The sequence below is a fragment of the Arthroderma uncinatum genome (assembly GCF_011692745.1).
Source record: "Arthroderma uncinatum strain CBS 119779 chromosome Unknown scaffold2, whole genome shotgun sequence".
In the NCBI taxonomy this organism is placed as follows: Eukaryota; Fungi; Ascomycota; class Eurotiomycetes; order Onygenales; family Arthrodermataceae; genus Arthroderma; species Arthroderma uncinatum.
The window spans coordinates 5,088,065-5,107,393 of NW_022983864.1; the positions used below are offsets into that span (position 1 = coordinate 5,088,065).

The 19,329-nt window shown below is 48.8% G+C and overlaps 6 protein-coding genes across 6 annotated transcripts; 3 read left to right on the forward strand and 3 right to left on the reverse strand.

Annotated features, from left to right (window-relative positions):
- Positions 1–1,492: 1,492 nt before the first annotated feature.
- GIQ15_03487 (uncharacterized protein) lies at positions 1,493–3,721 on the forward strand (the record flags this gene model as incomplete). The annotated part of the gene is made up of 6 exons (XM_033550904.1): positions 1,493–1,705; positions 1,767–1,880; positions 1,939–2,148; positions 2,208–2,765; positions 2,868–3,452; positions 3,662–3,721. 6 exons carry the CDS (start codon positions 1,493–1,495, stop codon positions 3,719–3,721), a joined length of 1,740 nt encoding a protein of 579 aa, XP_033408065.1.
- Positions 3,722–4,491: 770 nt separating this feature from the next.
- GIQ15_03488 (clumping factor B) lies at positions 4,492–8,582 on the forward strand (the record flags this gene model as incomplete). Its single annotated transcript, XM_033550905.1, has 4 exons — positions 4,492–4,895; positions 4,979–5,612; positions 5,847–7,384; positions 7,445–8,582. 4 exons carry the CDS (start codon positions 4,492–4,494, stop codon positions 8,580–8,582), a joined length of 3,714 nt encoding a protein of 1,237 aa, XP_033408066.1.
- An 839-nt stretch (positions 8,583–9,421) lies between these two features.
- Positions 9,422–11,208, forward strand: GIQ15_03489 (flavoprotein; the record flags this gene model as incomplete). Its single annotated transcript, XM_033550906.1, has 3 exons — positions 9,422–9,638; positions 9,708–9,897; positions 9,954–11,208. 3 exons carry the CDS (start codon positions 9,422–9,424, stop codon positions 11,206–11,208), a joined length of 1,662 nt encoding a protein of 553 aa, XP_033408067.1.
- Positions 11,209–11,513: 305 nt separating this feature from the next.
- GIQ15_03490 (uncharacterized protein) lies at positions 11,514–13,386 on the reverse strand (the record flags this gene model as incomplete). Its single annotated transcript, XM_033550907.1, has 4 exons — positions 11,514–12,214; positions 12,268–12,495; positions 12,571–13,242; positions 13,290–13,386. 4 exons carry the CDS (start codon positions 13,384–13,386, stop codon positions 11,514–11,516), a joined length of 1,698 nt encoding a protein of 565 aa, XP_033408068.1.
- A 914-nt stretch (positions 13,387–14,300) lies between these two features.
- On the reverse strand, positions 14,301–16,292 carry GIQ15_03491 (SAM domain-containing protein; the record flags this gene model as incomplete). The annotated part of the gene is made up of 3 exons (XM_033550908.1): positions 14,301–14,357; positions 14,418–15,715; positions 15,788–16,292. The coding sequence occupies 3 exons, from the start codon at positions 16,290–16,292 to the stop codon at positions 14,301–14,303; spliced, it is 1,860 nt and encodes a 619-aa protein (XP_033408069.1).
- An 885-nt stretch (positions 16,293–17,177) lies between these two features.
- GIQ15_03492 (NIMA interactive protein) lies at positions 17,178–19,017 on the reverse strand (the record flags this gene model as incomplete). The annotated part of the gene is made up of 4 exons (XM_033550909.1): positions 17,178–17,414; positions 17,477–18,628; positions 18,698–18,778; positions 18,838–19,017. The coding sequence occupies 4 exons, from the start codon at positions 19,015–19,017 to the stop codon at positions 17,178–17,180; spliced, it is 1,650 nt and encodes a 549-aa protein (XP_033408070.1).
- Positions 19,018–19,329: the final 312 nt, after the last annotated feature.

Here is a 19,329-nt window from a genome sequence, read left to right on the forward strand (position 1 = left end):
TCTCGGCGTGACTGGGTGGCTTTTCTTCACAGCAATAGTTCAATAATGCGAGTCCGGGGGGAGGTTCGCCCGGTGGACGGCCAATCAGTGCGCGCGGAGGCTGGCCTATAGCCCTGTCTGGGTGTGATGCTTGGCAAGACTTGTCTTACATTAGAGTGAGCGATGGTTGGCGATGGCGATGGCGATTCGAGAGATGTGCAGTTATTCGCTGGTCGCATGAGCATGAAGCATAGTTTCGAGTCAACAGCGTCGAGCTACTGGTTGGGTTTATGTATGCGGCTGGTTGACTGGGCGGTTTCCTTGCTGCCATGCCCTGTCTGTCCTTGCTCTGCAACATTTGACTGCGTTGACAACTCATGCACGGCCCGTGGACTGAGACCTGACACCATCAACGCCGATGATCGTTGCTCCAACCTCGTACTCACTCGTGCTCTGGTGCTGCAGTGCGGCGTACTCCGTATATCCGTCGAGACTAAGGCTGGTACGATGGACAGCGCGTAACAGCAAGGGAAGTTCGTTTATTTACTTAAAGACCAGGGAAGCTCAACTTTTAGGTAAGCCACCCCCTTGGCCTAATCGGGACATGTCTGCCGAATGCTGACTAACAGGGGTAAGCACGTGATACTTCGCATAAACATTATTCCCTCCGTGTTACTAATCATCACGTGTACCCAACACGTGACTCCATCTTCTTCTTCTTCCTTGCGACTTCTTCTTTACTTCGTCTTTACTTCGCCCCTGGACCCGCGATGCATGAAGATGACGCGGATGGCTGAGCCCTTCTCTTGTTCTTTTCTCTTGTCTTGTCCTGCCGCGATGTGCGTGGCGTGGATCGCCCTCGGCCACTTGTCCAGCCCAGGCAGCGATTTTATGCATGGTGGGTTGGTAGACGTCCCATATCATATCGTCGCCTGGGAGATCTCGTATCCTGGCCCGTAGTCTAGAAACACCTCCTGGCCCTCTGCTTCGCCCTATCGAGTCCGTCCAGCTGAAGTCTTGTCGGGCATTCGTCGTATCGGTGCTCCCACCTCTATGGATCGGCTCCAAGGGCGCATCAGCTGAAGATTATGCAGCGTATATGCTGTGAACCCGTAGACTTCTTTGTCATAGTATTAGCTGCCACAAGGTACGGTACATGCTGTTCTCCGTATAAAGTGTGGCTGGCCATGTACTAGAGGCGGATACGTCATTCCACCGACCTTCAACCGTTGATAGCGAAGTATATATTCACCAACCCACCATCGACCAACGACCGCCAAACACTTCCCCGGTCTTCAAAGCCACCTCCAGAACGGCACAGGTATAGATATACATAGTTCTATACTGCGCTTAATTCTATATCCGCTCGGCGCAGAAAGCTTAAAGATAGTCTTGCTACTTAAAAGTTGCCTGTCACTCGTTGGAAGGATGCGTTGATTAGCGACCTGTGGTCTTTTCTCACCTTACACCACCGTACGAACGAACCGACCTCTGCCTCTGCGCCGACGCTATCATGGCGGTCCGTATAATCCTCGATAGGCCGCATGCATACTTTACAAACCTCGATTACATCACCGGTAAAGCGGTGTTATCTCTCACGACCGAAACGTCCATAGCTTCCATTGTCGTGAAGTTGGAAGGAGAGAGTCGCACCCGTCTAGCCTCGGCAAAGTATCCGCATAACGAACGATCGGACAAGAAACGGACAGAGATCGAATTGCACAAGGTTAGAAGGCTTGGACATGGCGATGCGGATGGACTGAGTGCTAACGCGGGGCTCGGGATAGCTGCTATACAAGGTCGTCACGGTTTTCCCGTCGCCAGAGATACTGGAACATGCATCGCCTAATTCATTCTATACCCTATCGCCGGGCATGTATGAGTATCCGTTTCAGTTCAAAGTCAGTTGTGTCCTGTGTATCCACGGTTCCACGGTGCGGTGGCTGACCTTGGTGCTAGTTTCCGTTTAACACCGACTGTATCGATAACCAGCTGGCCACAAATTTAAATATGGCTGGTATACGGGTGGAGGTTGCTAGAGATACAAATCAGCATATCAGGAGGACGCTTCCGCCTTCGTTGAGCGGGTTTCCGGGCGAAGCCGAGATCAAGTATTATGTCAAGGCAACCGTGGTGAGACCGCAATTCTACAAGGAGAATTACAGAGGGGTACGTTTCGTGTTGATCTTATATGTCATAACTCCTGTAATACTAATCAGCCTATCTAGTTTGCGGATTTCAAATTCCTGCCTATTGAACCGCCGCGGAAGAAGGAGGTTGATAAGGAGTTCTACGCGAGACGAGAACATCAGTTCAAGTCCAGACTGCCACAGTCACCGCGGGAGAAAAAGGGCCTCTTTAAAGGCAGCTCTGAAAACGATTTGCTTCCTCGTTTCTCCGTTGATGCACGCCTGCCCAGCCCGCCAATATTAACATGCAACGAACCGATACCGCTCCGAATATTGATCAAGAAGCTCAATGACAGTACCGACACTGTTCATTTCCAACTTCTTCAGTTAGAACTTATATCCTACACTCATGTTCGCGCGCAGGACCTTTCCCGTTCCGAGAGTGGGAGCTGGGTCATTAATACCCGAAGTAATATCGGCATGCCGCTAGGCAATGGTAGCGAACGAGCAGGTAAAGAGTGGAAAGTGGATGCGGAGATGTGGAATCGTATACCGCTACCTAGTTCCGTCCCACCCTCGTTTGAGACCTGTAACCTGTCGAGGACGTATGAGCTTGAGATAAGGGTCGGACTGGCCCATGGGCCGACCGGGTCGAAGGTATTTGCTATTCGATTTGATCTAATTGCCGCAGAAACATGCCTTCCTTCTGTGCCATATATCTATATTATATGTATACTTTGTGCTGACGTCGCTTTATAGCAAGAACTTGTCGTCCTGCCGCTACGTATGGCAGTGCAGGTCTTCTCTGGCATCGCTCCGCCTCAAGCCCTACTTGACGCAATGAACGGTCAGCCGTCAAAGGGACCTATGCCAGCACCCGTACAGAGCCCAGTCTCCGGCTTTGGCAACCATATACCGCCCAGCCAACCCATGCACAGCCCCGGTCCTGGTCCAGGCCCTGGCCCGATGAACCCGGCAATACCACCTCCCCAACCCCCGCGCCCAAGTCCAGCGACATATCCTATACCCATGGAAAATTATGAAGAAGCTCCCCCGCCCAGTTACGAGGATGCGATGGCGGATGCTCTTGCGCCAGTGGATGGCCCCAGGCGCGAGTATAACCCACTTGCCGCAACACAACGTTCTTCATCATGGACTGCAACTGATGCTAGGACTTCAGTATCCCCCGGTAATCCCAGAAGCAACAGCTTCGGCAGCCCCTCTGGCCCCGGTGGTTACGATATAGATTCAAAGAGCGACGAACGATTATTTCCCAGCGAGGCCGAATCACACTCTCCTACGTTTGCGTTCACGAGCATCCCGCCTGTATCGGTTGAGAGAGACGTTAGTCGGCCCTCCCAAGCCTTTGTGACGATCGAGACGGGCGGAATGTCAGGAAACATCAACCCGCTGATGCAGAAACAGATACGGGAGTTTCAGCATTATCAGATTGTGGGACAGCAAGATGGTGTCTCGGAGTCGCCAACGGCATCGACATCGGAACTAACTTCGATGTCGATGTCGTCGTCGTCGTTATCGCTTCCTTTAGACAGACCACCACCGCAGCCGAGGAGAACGGCTCCCCCTCCACCACACCTTGGTATGCCGGCTAGGAAACCCGTGCCGGCGCCGAAGAAAACGAATACCCTACCTTAATTTCACTCAAGCAATATTCAACGATGTAGTAGCGTGGCGCATAATTATTAGCATGGGCGTGTTTTTCGGTTACGGTGACGGTGTTAAATGGGGATTATGGGAGTTACGGATGGGCTGGTTTGTTACAAATTAAGGGCGGGAGATGACCAGGAGGAGAAGCAGGATAAAAGACACCTGCTTTGACTACCTGTCTTATTGAAGGATGGCCAGTACGGGTGGGAAGTATGTCTGTTCTTATAGATATGGAGTAGATGATCGAGCTGAGAATATACCCCTTCACTCCGCGTATCCTATGCTTGAATCACGTACATATATAACTCTCCACACTGTATACGTGCCTTTAATGTCTATACGTTCCTTTATGCTGTAGAGTCAAGTATAAGGTCTTTATAGCTTAAGGCTTTTATATAGTTCTAGTGGGCTGCCAAGTCGCGCGTCACCCGCAAACCTAAATCCGACTTAAGCTCCCGCGCTCGAGGATTTTTGATGCGAGCTCCGTTTGCATCAAACACTCCAACGTCAACAATTACCACTAGAGTGAAGGGATATATACTGGCCTTACTCGAACCTGGATGATAGCTCTTCGCGTTGCCCCCCTTTCCGCTTTCCGCTTCTCCACGACGGATGACGCACGTAGTTCGACATGAACTTGATACTGTCGCGAATCAACCACTGAAGGGCTCACGACGTTAACGATAGCGCTCAACGGGTTTACACAATTGCAACAATGCGTCTCCATCTCGTTATCCATCGGCGTGACTTGCCCGTTACGCGTCTCTTATGGAGTACGCCTGTAACTCGAGCGCCCAGCTTATCACTGTCCCGCCAACCGTCCGCATTGTCATCGTTCACGAGCTCTGGCCCCACGCCCACACGCACACTGAGTGCAAGTACGAGCTTTAATACTGCGTATACATCTACAGGCGCCGGTATTGGTGGTAGCGACTATATTGTTTCCCAGCTATTGGTGGATGTTAATGACATTGTGCCGCTGGAAGCTATAGCGGGTGCCGAGGGAGGTGATGATGGAGAACAATGGCCGTTACATGACTATGTTGTGGAAGTCATGGGTTCGGAATGTTTGCATTTCATGCGTGTCGATACCTTGCTCAGAGAGGGTGATGAAGTTGTGTAAGTTCTACCTCCATTCATATATTGTTGTTTCATTCAGACCCATTATATATGGATATACGCTTATGTTACTTTTCATGTAGTATTCGTCCACTAGAGCCTGAAGATATAGCTACTAGAATGGCTACGGGACGACGTCAAATTACTCCGGACGGAACACACTTGATCGATGGCGTGCCGTTTGGGAAACAGCGTCAGGACCTTAAACGCACCACCGTGTCTCGGCCGTCTATCAACATGCCTCCTATGAATAAGCGGCGACGACTTGGGACAAGAGGCTGGAATCGTGGCGAAGAAGCAGATGCCGCTTACCCGACAAACGAAGAGGCATTGGACGCGACTGTAGTGATTGACGATGTTCCTCAACGACAAGAAGAGGCAGAGAAAGCGGAAGAGCCCACCAGTGGACAGGAACAAGTTGTTGAAGAAAGCCAGGAGCAGGAACAGGTCGTTGAAGAAACTCAGGTGCAGGAAAAAGTTGTTGAAGATAGCCAGGAGGAAGATGTCGTTGTTGAAGACGAACAACGCTTATCTCCTGCAGTTGATGGCGTGGCTATTGCACCTGCCGTTATGGATATCGGCAATTTCCCGTTGTCATCTCCTGTAGTTGAACGGAGCAAAACACCGGGCCGCGCATCACAGCAAATTCAATCGCCGAGTCTTAAAGGAACCAACCTTTCTGAAGAGTCCTCAAGCGAAAGCTCGTCAGAAGAGGAAGTGAATAGCTCTCGTGGAGATGACTCTAGTGATCAAGATGATTCGGACTCAAGCTCTAGCTCAGACTCGGACTCGGACTCGGACTCAGATTCAGACTCAGATTCAGACTCAGACTTAGACTCAGACTCGGAAAGCAGCTCGGATTCAGACTCTAATCCCGAGTCAGATTTGGAAGCGTCCTCATCTTCAAGCAGTGACGACAGTGTGCCCAAATCGGTATCCAAACAAAAAAAGGTCATCACCACCGCAAAAGGAGCAGTCAACGCGCCCGGCCATGGCACCATCCGCACTAAACGCAGCAACTTAAGAACAAAATGGCGCAGAAAATTGCTCCAACTAAAGACGGCTGGCATCCTAGACAAAAATGCTAATTTTGATGACATGCGAGCCTGGGAGAAAGGCAACGGGGGTCCTTTAGCCGTAAATACCATGCTGGAAGAAATGGCGTCAAAGGAGAAAACCGAGTTTGAGAAAAAGAGAGAGCAGCTACTACGGGACCTAGAAGGGGGCGGAGTCGAAGTATTCCCTTCATCGGCTAAAAAACGAAAGCATGAGCAGCTTTCTTCGGCTGTGGAGATGGATAGTACTGCTGCTTCCACGCCAGCTCTCAATGAAACTGCTTCCGTATCAAGCGCCACAGCACCCACACGACAATCGAAACTAGATCTTGCCGGTACTCGGCGTCTTCTCTTTGGATCTTTAGGTGTCAAGGCACCAAAAACAAAACAGGACGAAGAGCATACTCGAAACAAACTTGCACAGACGAATATATTAACACCCAAGTCTACCCCAAAACGAAAGAAAGATACTATTGCAACCCCTACTAAAGAAATAATTCAACCTGTTGAGAATTGGCAGGATAGAATCATACTCAAAGCCACGGAATGTGTTTATGATGACATCGAGTTATCTACTCCTCCATTCCCGTTTGTACAGAGATGGGATCCCGATGCCCATGCTGTCATTCAAGAGCTTCGTGCCAGCCAAGCACCTCAAGGCAAAAAACGGAAAAATAAAAAGCGCAAGCGACAGTCTTATTACGATGGAGCGGAAGAGGGGCAATACGAAGTTGAATATGATCAGAATGGCGATGATGTAAATGAGGATATTACTCTGGATTATGGTGATGGTGAAGTCGAGGGGCAGAACAAGGAGGTGTCACAAGTTGACGAGACGCAACCGGAGCTTTATCAGCCAAATGGTGAAATTACGGATAGTGCTGAGGTTCCTAAGACGCAGGATGGGGTACAACCTATAGTTGGCGACCTACCTCCTCTACCAACAGACATCTCGACGCTACCGGATGCTAATAAAAGCAACTTATGGCCGGGAGCTATTTTTGCATTCAAGCAACTGGACCTCTCGAAAGCCACTAATTGGCAGCCCCAGGTATCTCACTACCGTACTGCAATTGTGGAGAACGTTTCCTCTGAAGATACCATCTCCTTTCGCCTTGCCAAACGCGATCGAGATAGACCGGATGCTGACGAGGTGGATGACGACAAGCCACGAAGGTATACCAAGTTCGAAATGCCTGGTTTCGATGAGAAAACAGAAGAAGATGACGGGCTGCGAGACCTCGAGATAGGAAATCTCATTGAAGCAAAGCTGATTAGTGCCGCTGCTCGCGAGACTGCAGATGAACTGAAAGAGCAACTAGCAGACCTGGAGGATGAAATGATAAGGCTCGAGGAGGAAAAAGAGTTAGAGACTCTGGGAGAAGACTTGGCACATTTGGGCGATGAGGTGGTGGAGACGCAAAATGTTCGCCTGTTGGTATAATGATAACCCCTTCGTATGTTAAAGCATGCATTACTTACTATTCTATCTAGTTCTGAGCAAGCACCACCTCTTCCCTCGTCGCTGCCAGATAACGTACGCGTCTCCTCTCCTACTCGCCGGGAAATATCGCAGCTAATGAGAGATGCCGGGTTTAGATCGGCTGTAAATTCTGATTTGGTTACTCCTATTGTGGATGACATCGTGCAGGATAGCGGAGCCCATTTGGAAGATAATAAGCAAGATGATACTGAAGAGACCGTCCGTGAACAGAGCCCTGACGAGGAGGTTGCTGTGCAAGACAGTGTTCCTCGTCTGCGGGAGAGTGATCAGCAGGATTCTGAGGACGCCGTCCGCGAACAGAGCCCGGTGATAGAATCACCTAAATTTGCTGGTTTCGATTCCGACCAGCCTCCAGTGGAAACCGCAGAAGCTCCAGCACAAACGGAGCCCCCTAAATCTCCAAGTCCTCTCATGGATTCAACAGTTCCAGAGACTGCGAAACTGTCACCACTGTCTGCCCTAGAAAACTGGATCTCTGCAAACGGCTCTACTCACGGTAGCGACAGAGAAAAGACTCCTCGGCCAGCAGAGACTACCAATGAGCCTGATATATCAGATGACGACGATAGCGACGGCAACCCCAACTCGCTCGTGCCTAACCCATTCTACGACACTGACCGTGTCTCCGATGAGGACTACGCTGGCCCAACAATTGATGACCTCTTTGCAGAGTCAACCCCGTGTGCACCAGGGCCTTCGAAACTAATAAGTAGCTCCCAACCTGCCCCAGCCCAGCGTCCAACTGCTGCGTCCACTTCACCTCCTCCGATGGCCAGCTCCCAGCCCGTCAAAGTCCAGCATGCAGCAAAATCCACTTCACCTCCACCACAGGAAGACGAAGCCCCCCTCCCCAAAATACACGAAACCAACGACGAGGACAACGAACCGTCTGCTTCCCAAATTCCTGATGGCTCTATGGTTGTAGACCTGACTTTATCGAGTGACCCGGCGCCGCCTGGAGATGAGGACTATGAAGATGACTCGTCTCTCTTCCATGGGCCTGGGTGGGTAGCTAAGCGGAAACCGAAACCCAGAGGTGCCAAACGAGGACGGGGTCGAGGACGACAAGGAGGAAGCCAAAGAGGTGGTCGGCGGTCGGGGTTGAAGATTAATAGGAGCATTGTTTGATTAATGGACACCTGCATATGTACCGAGTATGGCGCTACGGAAGGGTCGGGATCGGTTGATTTGTTTACTGTATATGTCTATACCACACTGCCTATACCTTTGTTAATATTATAATGTGTCCTCAGGGTTCTCTTTCATCTCTCCGTCTATATGAGATCTATATATGCTGATTATCAAATCGTAGTCATTGGCCAGTCTCTCTATGCGCGCCAAGTCTATGACATAATTCTATCGACGGTTGTTTACACTGCAAAGAAATAATTTGCTGGCATCTATCTACAACAGTAAGTCCGAATTGGACTGATAAGAAGGATTTTACAAAGAAAGGGATGTTTCACCCGAAGAAATAGATCCTCTTTGGCAAGGTAGGCGTAGAAACGAGGGTTATATGCCTGGTGTTTTATATGACGTCCACCTCCCTTGTCCCAAAGCATGCACCACCCGCGATCCCCTCATCTATTTCTCCGCCATTCCTTCACCTGGCCGAAGAAACATACTACGAAGCAGACAGCGATTTTCGATCAACTCAGGCCAATTACTCGGTCGAACCCATATACATCCTTGATACAATTCTCAGATCGAGCCCGCCATCGAGCTCTCTTCCCGGCAAGTCCGTATTCCCCGCATCCCCCTCCATATACCACTACGAGTATCAGCCAGGTCAAACTTCGTGCGTAAACGAGGGAGAAGTCTCCTCGTTTGATGCTACCATATACGCCTATATTTCCCTTATAAGTTTGATGTAATTGAGTACTGACAGTAAATGTCTCGCAGATAGGAGCAACCCGTTCAGCACATCCATAACTGCGAAATACCCATCAATAGCGGCTTTGCGTAAAATGTCGGAATATAAACTCATCGGTTCCTCGCCTAGCGAGATCAAAAATGGAGACAAGATTGAAGTAGAAGTCGAGGGAGTTGAGGGAGTGAAATTACTCCTCGTCAAGCTCGATGACCAGGTCCATGCAATGACTGCCAAATGTACACATTATGGTGCACCTTTGGTTAAGGGTGTCCTTACGCCTGATGCAAGAATAACTTGTCCATGGCATGGAGGTATGAAACCTACTCCTTTATTTAAATGTTTAAACTCTTTCAAGGATAGGAGCTGATGGTAGATGATAGCCTGTTTCAATGTTATCAGTGGAGACGTGGAGGATGCTCCCGCACCAAACGCACTGAATAAATATGACATATCCGAGAAGGATGGAGCTTTCTATGTCAAGACGGATGAAGCGTCCCTGAAGGGATGGGGTAGAGAACCAGTCAAGACTTGCAAAGTTGCTGGCAATGACAGGATTGTGGTCGTTGGAGGGTATGTGTCGTACCTACTATACAACTCTTTTAGTGTTGACATTAACTCTTGTATAGAGGGAGCGGCGCATTCGGGACCGTTGAGTCTCTCAGAGAACTTGGCTATAGCGGAAACATCACGATGATATCAAAGGAGCCTAATCTTCCGCTAGACAGAACCAAGCTCTCCAAGGCGCTGATAGCCGACCCTTCCAGGATCGAACTCAGATCTAAGGATTGGTACTCAGGTGTCTCTGTGGAGACAGTGTCTGATGAAGTGACTGCGGTAGACTTTGACAAGAAGTCCGTGGCCACAAAGTCAGGGAAATCTTATCCATACACGAAGCTTGTCCTGGCCACTGGAGGGACCCCTAGAAGGCTACCGCTTCCAGGATTTAAGGAGCTAAACAATGTTTTCACCCTCCGCTATGTGACTGATGTCCAAGCCATTCTTGCCGCAGTTGGAGATAAGGGCAAAAATATCGTTGTCATTGGTAGTTCCTTCATTGGTATGGAGGTTGGCAACGCACTGGCAAAAGAGAACAAGGTTACAATTGTTGGAATGGAGTCTGCACCCCTTGAACGCGTCATGGGCGCAGAAGTCGGTCGCATTTTCCAGCGCAACCTCGAAAAATCCGGCGTGAAATTTTACATGTCGGCATCTGTAGACAAGGCAACCCCTTCGTCCACGGATTCGTCCAAAGTTGGCGCAGTGCATTTGAAAGACGGAACGGAACTACCCGCTGATCTGGTCATTCTTGGTGTCGGCGTTGCTCCTGCAACCGAGTATATCAAGGATAACTCCTCCGTGAAACTTGAAGGTGACGGATCTCTTAAAACGGATGAATCTTTCGCTGTCGAAGGTCTCAAGGATGTCTATGCTATCGGCGATATAGCCACATACCCCTACCACGGGCCTGGTGGTGGACAAGGCGGCAAATCTCACGTCCGCATCGAGCACTGGAACGTGGCTCAAAACTCTGGTCGTAGCGTTGGTCGCACGATTGCACATTCGGCGACCTCTAGCCACCCAATAAAACCAAAGCCATTTATTCCCATTTTCTGGTCTGCGTTGGGCGCGCAGCTTCGATACTGTGGAAACACCATGAACGGGTATGACGATGTTGTTATGAAAGGAGAACCAGAGAATGCGAAGTTCGCAGCATTCTATACGCTTGGTGATACGGTGGTAGCAGTTGCTACCATGGGTATGGACCCAATCAATTCGAAGAGCGCAGAGTTGATGAGGCGAGGGAATATGCCTAGTAAGAAGGAGTTATTAGCAGGGGCCGATGTATTAGCCGTTGACCTCCCCGGGAAGGTGGTGATGTAGTTCAATGGATAATATATGTTACATATTTCGGTTAAAAGTCCAAAATTAATTATTTATCCTAGTTGCTGGGTTGGTTATATATATTTTAGCCCCCGTCATAGGCTCTTTCTGGATTTGAGCGTAGTTGGGTATAACACGAATAGTATAAACAAGTCGTGGTGGAATACTTTGGTCAGTAGAGTAGTGTTTTAGTCAAAGAGAAGTTGAGAAATGCCCGCCCTTTCCTGTCAGAGTGGAGTACCTTTATATTGATAATTACCTATCTCCCGATATACATAACGCGGAGGGCTTGGATGAATACTCTATCATTGAGCACTCTCTTCCGTGTCTTGAAATGGCCAACCCAGGGTAACCTTCTCAACCTCATCCGCATCGGCACCATCGTAGAAGTGTGTCTTGAGCTCCTTGTTCTTTTCCACAGCGTGGTCATATACCTCTGACTGTACCCATCCCTCATCATTCATACCTCCCATCTCTTCGCGCCAATAATTAACAAGGGCGGTGTATTCAAACCATGTTGGTTCATGCTCGAAGTGATTTTGTAGCTCAACCTCAGTGAATTCAATAGGACATGTGGAACCGTTACTTTGTAGGAGCGGCCAGTACTGGCTCATACGTATGAGGGCACCCCGCAAAGTCATCAGGTTACCAGTCCATTGGCGCCCGGCGTAGTCAACAAGATGCTGTCGGGGTAGAAGAAACGGGTCTGCACATGCGGCCAAATGTGGCTTGTTCCGAGCCCCGTTAAAGATGCGGTAGAGATAATAAAGGTGTCGACGGCGAAGAAGCTCATCAACCTGGCTTTTCGCTGCAGGGTCCAAAGCGTCATATCCCTCGGGTGGTTTTGGTTCTTCTATGCTTTCTGGTGGTTCTGCATCAGGATTTTCGAATAGGCGAGGGTGGCCAGCGGCCAGTAGCAGTGGTGTTATAACAGTATGTTGCCAGTCTATTATAGAGGTGATTTTCAAGTCTCCAGGAGACACAAAAATATTCACAGGTGAGAGATCTGTTCTATAGTTAGCGACTAGTAATGAAGCCTAAAGGGGTATATTGTTTTACCTGGGTGGCGAATTGTAGGTAAGTTGTTAGGATCCCTGGGGTTTGTAGGGAGGAGAAACGGCGCAATTGCTAGATATTTGTTTAATAGAGCCAAATAGTCGTGATGGGACTCCTCGCTAGGAGGGATTGTATTGTACGGAAATCTTTTCTCGATGGGCTTTCCGTATTGTTGTGTCCACTGAATCTCACGTCTCCCAATTGCCAAAAGATATTCATGCGGGTCGTTCCCTAAATTTGGATAAAAACATTAACCGGCAATGTTTTTATAGGTATAATGAAATGTTCACAAATAGAGGATCTCACATGGGCCAGAATCCGTATTTGACTCGGAACGTTCACCTTGCCAGAACATGTAATCGGCTATGGGTCCAATGCAATATTCACGGCAATCCTCTTCAGGGTCTGGCGTTCCAGTAAGATAGAGATCAGCCTGCTTCGAAGGTGGGATATCACTCTTGAAGTATATGCTTCCAATAGACCCAAATGGTATGCCCATCAACTTTTTCTCTATCTCAAAAATCTCAACTGTTAGATCACGTTGCTGTGGTTTGGTCATATCAAACCACTTGGTATCTAGACTTATACCGGATACAAATTCCATAATGATGTATTCCGTTCCAACAGCATTTTTATCTGTAGATGACCAGCCATAGACTTTCGGAACTGGGATACCCTTTGAACGTAAGAAACGTAACGTGGCTACTTCGCTTGCTGTTGCATATTTCTTAGGTGCTGAAAGGTGATAAGGTGTCTTGACAACTACCTGGGCGTCGTTTTCCAACGTTAGGAGAAATGCACGATTGAATCCGCCTTCGCCAAGTTTTGCGATGTTCGTAACTTTGCCATATCCTGTGTGCGCGGTAACTGCTTCTTTAAGTGCTGATATATCGAATTCGACATATCGGTCGCGGAGTTGCTTCCTCTCGTTATACACAAACCGCCCAGATGTGTAGGAGAAGAGGTCATTGCTATCTTCTGAATAATTAGCTGAAAGATGTATATGGATTTACTCGGAATCTTACCCTTTATCGTGCAATAGCTAGCACTAAAGCTCCTTGGAAGCGGCCGTCTTATAGACCTGATAGAGACATGAATGGTATGAGGGCGGAATGGTCTCATGTGAGCTTGGTGAAAGATAGAACTGCCTAAATACCGAGGCAGAGGTCCCAACCTTACTTCCGTTTATAATTGGGTAGATTTTTGACTCTAGAAGTAGGGTTTGGTGCAGAGATGATTGTGTATTCTGTGGTTGGTTTGCTAGTGGTGATACGCGCTCACGAGTTGGTCGACTTCTCGCGCCAAGTATAACTAATGTCCACTGACGCAGCATAATTTCGAAATAATTTCATTGATAATATGTAGCAAGTATCGAGGATAAATATTAGCGTAAAGTCAAGAAGCTTGAGTACCGTATGACCCAGTTCGACGCGAAATGACGATGAGATCAAAAATAAACATGGTGATGGTATAGTTAAAAGGAAAATGATAATATAAAGGCATCCATGAACTAGATGATACCTACTTGATTGGACTTTAAATATGCATTAAGCTATCTATAAGAACCTTTTTATTTATCTAAAAGCACAATCACTCAGGTATAGATAGCCAAGGGCTATGTTAACAAAGCATTCAACTTAGACATTTAATCAGAATATTATGCGTTAAAGCTGTCCTTAAAGGTCCACGCATTGTATTAATGACGGTGGAGTTCCTTACATCCATCTGCTATCCATAGCATATGAATAGAAAATATGAACAATTTCCCAAATTGAAATGAAAGAAGGTAGTTTGTAAATATGATTAGAACAGGAAAATGAGAAGAAGGGGAAAAAAAAAACCAGACAACCAAAATGATAACGCAAAGAACTATCACATCATAGCAGATCTGCTCGTTCGTGGTTATTGTGGTGTTGTTGCATAAGGTAGATATCGCGGGAAAGAAATAGTATAAAAATTCGTTGCGGCATCACCGAATGGGAATAAACCATTTTTAATAGACATAATGCTACATCTTTTGCTGTTCTTTTCGTGGCTTAGAGGATAGTGTTGAGCTTCCCCTCTGTTTTTGCTTCCCTGACTTGATCAAAGACCTATATTACGTGATGGTTAGTATTGATATATAAATAAGCAAGGCGAACGAGAACACGTACCTTCAACATCTTGTTTCTTGCACCAAGAGCGTTCACACCGCGGGCTTCCAAGCCCTTATCATCCAACTCAACCAATTCTGTCCACTTAAGATCCTTAAGGTTGTCGGTGTACTTGTGCAAGCGAAGGGATCTAAGCCAGCCAGGGATATCTTGGAGGAGGCTGGGGTCGGTTGGATCTTCTGGTGGCTTTGAGCTTCCACGTCGACCGCGCGGGGAGCGACCACGCGCGATTTCAGAATGATCAGACAGGTATCCTTCGTGACTGCCAGCGCCACTGAATTGACCAACACCCATTCCGCCGAGAGTATTACCCAAGTAGGCATTGGCATCATATGCAGTCAAAAATCCGTTGTTCTGAGGCGAAGTGAAGTTCATCTGCAGTGGGGTTCCTTGCAAAGCCAAGCCTGGAGAGTTGGGACGAGAGCGGCGTGCACCCATAGCAGCTTGCTGTTGAGCCTGCAGAGCAGCAATTTGCTGAGGGTTCAAGATTTGGCCGGAGTCGTTAACCATGATAACGTTAGTTCCAGGAATGGTGTTTGGGAGGCCAGGAGAAATCGGTGGTTGGTTGTGCATGCGGTTCTGGTTGTCGTTGGATCGGGTGCGGCGGTATTTGCGTGCATCATCTAAGGCGATGCGGTTATTGACAGTGGACAGGGCAGCGAGTTTCATAGCAGTGGCATTTGCAATCATATCAGCTTGGTTGGGCTGGTTTTGCTGGTTGAAAGATGATACCATAGGAGTGTTGGTCATGGAAGCCCAGCTTGCGTTTCCTACGTTGTAGGGAGAAAGCATGGGAGGCTCCTGCATAAGGTCTGGCGCAGTGATGGTGGTGCTTTGGATATTGGAAGGACCCGATGAAAGCGGAGATCGGAGACCTGCAGACTGAAGTGGCTGAGAGAACTGACCCATGGGCTGTTGACCGGATGAGGACTTGGGCCGTGCAATGGGAGCCTGCTGCTCTGGCGCTCGATGGGCCCAAGGCGAGGCAGGGGGCTGTGGCAAGTTATCCTTGCCAACATCTGTGGTAGAGATGGTAGGGGCAACGAGGGAAGACCTGTCCCCACCGAACACAACGCTGTTACGGTTCGACCCTGGAGCATTACCAGTTTGTTGAGTGAGCTCAGCTTTCTTCTTGGCAATAGCGGCTGCAGCGTCAGGGAACATAGCGTTGATAGTCGATGGATCAAGACCAGAGTTGCGCTTGTTGCCAGGAGAAGGTGGCGGACGGACAAGAGAGTTGCGAGACCCTTCCACATTCAGCTTTGACATGGCGTCGCTTAAACGGTTAGACATGGCGTCTGATATGTCGATGTTAGTCCATGTGTTGTTATGAAATGAGGGTGGGTTGTGGTGTTGGAATGTAAACATACCTTTTTCACCGAAGGTTGCCGGGGACAACACACTTGACATTGGGTGACTTTGGGACATTTGCTGCAAAACCTGAATGAAAAATCGAATCTGCACTTGGGTCGTCTGCTGGAGTAGAGCATAAAGGGCAGCGGTTCTCTCCGCTTCACTCAAAACGCGGAACCACTGCTCAATAGCGCTGAGCTCATCCTTGAAGTCTTGGTCCAATGTGGCAGCGGCCATCTCCTCCAAAGTCGTTTCATATTGATCAATATCCGCCAACCACTGCTGTGCAGCTCGGTCCAGTGCATCATCTGCATTGTTTTGGCCTTGAGATTGTTGATTGAAGTACACTTCCGAGGCGGGGCGAATGTTCCGAGCCGATAGCGGTGGGGCGAAGCCGGACATGTCGGCTGAGGCGCGGAGCTGATGGGAGCCTCCGAGAGTGCGGGACGAAGATGGAGGTCGAAGAGACGACTTCGAGGCCTCAGGGGTGCTGTTGCGGTTTCCAATAATGTGGCTTGCCATGGTGCTATCTTGGAGATATCGTTGGGTTTACGGCCGGCTGAAAAACGAAGGGGGGGTGTATTAAAGTCTGTTGGGGACGACCGAATATGGGCAAAGCAAAGCTCCTGCAGCACCAGCTGAGTTTGCAAAGAGATAATCAGCCACGTAGGTCGAACAGAGGTAGAAGGGTACCCCAGAAAAGTATCGGGGGGATGGGCCCAAGAGACGGATATGATTAAGGGACAGGGATCCAAATTTCAGCCAGAATCCAGGACGGTTGGTGATCTCTTTGGACAAAGATTGGCGACAGACCAGGCCAGTGGACTGCACGGGGATTTGGCAAGCAAGATGGGTAAATTAATCAAATAATGCAACAGATAGCAGCCCGTCGAAGATAGCTCTGAAGCCGGGCGGCAATTAAGGCTCGAATCTGGACACGGGGGCAACAGCGGTGTATCAAACACAGCAGTTAGACCGGCAAACGTCTGAATTAAGGCATGAATCGAAGCATAAGAGACCGTGAGGGAGCAAGGGAGAGTGCGCGAGGGGGGGAGAGAGCGAGGATCGATCGAGATAGTTGCTGGAGGCGAGGTCGAGGTTGAAGAAGAGAAACGAGGTTTTTGTGGTGGAGTTGAGGATGCACGTCGGGCTGACTAAGCCGCGCTTCTGGCTTCACATAGCACCGTATATATACAATACAATATACAATAATACAATATGCGGAGATGGATGGGAGAGGAAGAGGAGAGGAATGAGAGGGATAGGGATAGGAGCAGGGATATGAGGTGCTAGATGCCGGTATGCTTATGCTATACAAAACGAGATGTATCCCAACGCCAATATGCACCAAGACCTAATATACATGGAGCTAACTAATCAGACGAAATCCTTCTCCCAGGCCGCATCTCATGGCTTAACGCGAGTCTGGCCTTTATTTGCCAGCCGTCTGGCCCTAAGCAAGCTCTGCAGCTCTTCTTTGTTCAGACTGCTTCTCTTTCTCGGCCTGTAAGCTGTGCCTTCTCGCCGTGAGCTCGTCCTCTTCTTGCTCTGAGCTTTCTTCCGTTCTTCTTCTGCTGCCTGCGCCTCCTGCTCGATTTTTGCAAGTTTCGAGGCTACCGCTTTGTCTGGCTTTGCCCTTGGAGCCTATACATGTTATTAGAACTATAGGCAAACAGGCTAGTGGGAAGGGATTAAGGAGTACGAACCTGTCTAGGATCAGGGCGGTTACTTTGAAGTTTCTGCCTCTTTTGTCGAACACCATCTGCATCCGGCTTCTTTACAGGCACCGCTTCGTCATTTTCCTGTATACTCTCAGACTGTGCTACGGATCCGTCGAAGCTGTTCTCTGTTGAAAAGATGGTAGCCCTCGATCGGTCATTCCCGGAGAATTCCTGTAGTGGCCGGTCATCTTGAGTATCAAACAGTCTTTTCGGCCTCTCGCGAGCCGGATGTTCGGTAGACACCCTTCTGCTCGACGGGCCCGAGTTATCAGATCCCATTGAAGGGTCGATGGATACATTGGTTGTGCTGCCTGCATCCTTCTGCATGCTAGAGTCGGTCGTGAACGACATCCCAAGTCTTAGCTCATCCAAGTTCATAGAGCCACTTCCGTGAGATATTCGTTTATGCCATCCATCCATCATCGAAACAGCCTCTTGCCACCGGGTCTCCATCTTTTCCCATCCATCCCGTAGACGTGCAATCTCAGAGTCCCTGATCTCGACTTCTTCAAGGGGGACGAAGGAGGGGTTCGTGAGTAAGGCCCGGAGCTGTTCAAGGGCGGAGTCCATTTCTTTTGAAAGCAGCTCATGCTGAGATAGGGTAGCATCGACACTCTCTTCCATATCAACAACTCCTTCTAGTTCTTCATCACATACATCCGGTAACCCTTGCAGCTCCTTCAAGGTTTGGATAGTATTCCGAGATAGCTGTATCAATGCATCATTCTCGTCGCTCAGGCTCTGGCAAAGCTTTGTCAGGAACTCCGTTGTTTCCTGCTTGAGGCTGTATCCCGGAGCCTCCACGTTGTTGCCACCTTCGAGCGTCTTCTTGTTCGAGGTGTTCACTTTTGGTGGAGGCTGTATCGTAATCGTCACCACACCAAGCCCGTCTCTCTTTCCACGCTGTCGATCTGTTAGGTGCGTTTTCAGTTTCTGCAGTTCGATATCTCTCTTGCGAATGTCTGTAGCACATTGGCTTCGGATCTGTTGGATCGAAGATTTCGTTCGCTGCATTTGCTCCTTCAGGCCACGTATGGTAGTGTCGGCATTCCGTATCGTGGTTTTGAATGCGGTTTCCTGCCCTTCTGCGAGGGCAATCGAACGAGACAGGTCTTCCGTTTTACTCTCTAGTCGCTCCTGAAGTGGTACGTTAGCCAGTAATCTATTAAACCACGGCTATTATAGAGCAACGCAGCCTAAACTCACTATTTGAAGCGCCTGCTTTGCCTCTGTCTTCCGTAGGCTTTTGACTGTAGTTGCAAGGTTTTCTCGCTGTTCGGCTTCGCGCTGGGACTCGAAATGTCAGTAACTGTCGCATTCACGTAGAGATCAAGGATATAACCCACATCTCTCCGAGTCACCAAATCGTGAACCAGGTTGATTATCTGTGTCATCGTATCGTCTGACCCGTCAGACCCCTCCTCTGGTTCAGCGAAGTCGATTCGTTTCCCATTGCGCAGTAGTCCTCGTGCCAGCAGTAAATTGTTTATATAGTCAGAAGCGGTATGCAGATTAAGGGCGTCCATCGCGCCGTGTTCGTTTTCCTTGGATATCTCCTTTTTGCTGCAGTGCTTCGTCGCAAAGTCCTTTTATGGGGAAACTTTCGCCGCAAAGAGTGGACTCCTGCGCCTTTTCCCAAAGAGGAAGTTTGTAAACATTAGGCTCTAACGCACGTGATACTTCGGAATCCAAGTTTATCCGTTGATTATGTCATAAAACTTTATCTAAACCTCCTTGTTAAATGAGAAGGTCGATATAAAATAACCCTTATTATTCTGAGACCTACTAGCTATAGGGAGGAAAGTGGTAAAAAGTAAGGGCTTAAATGAAACACTTTG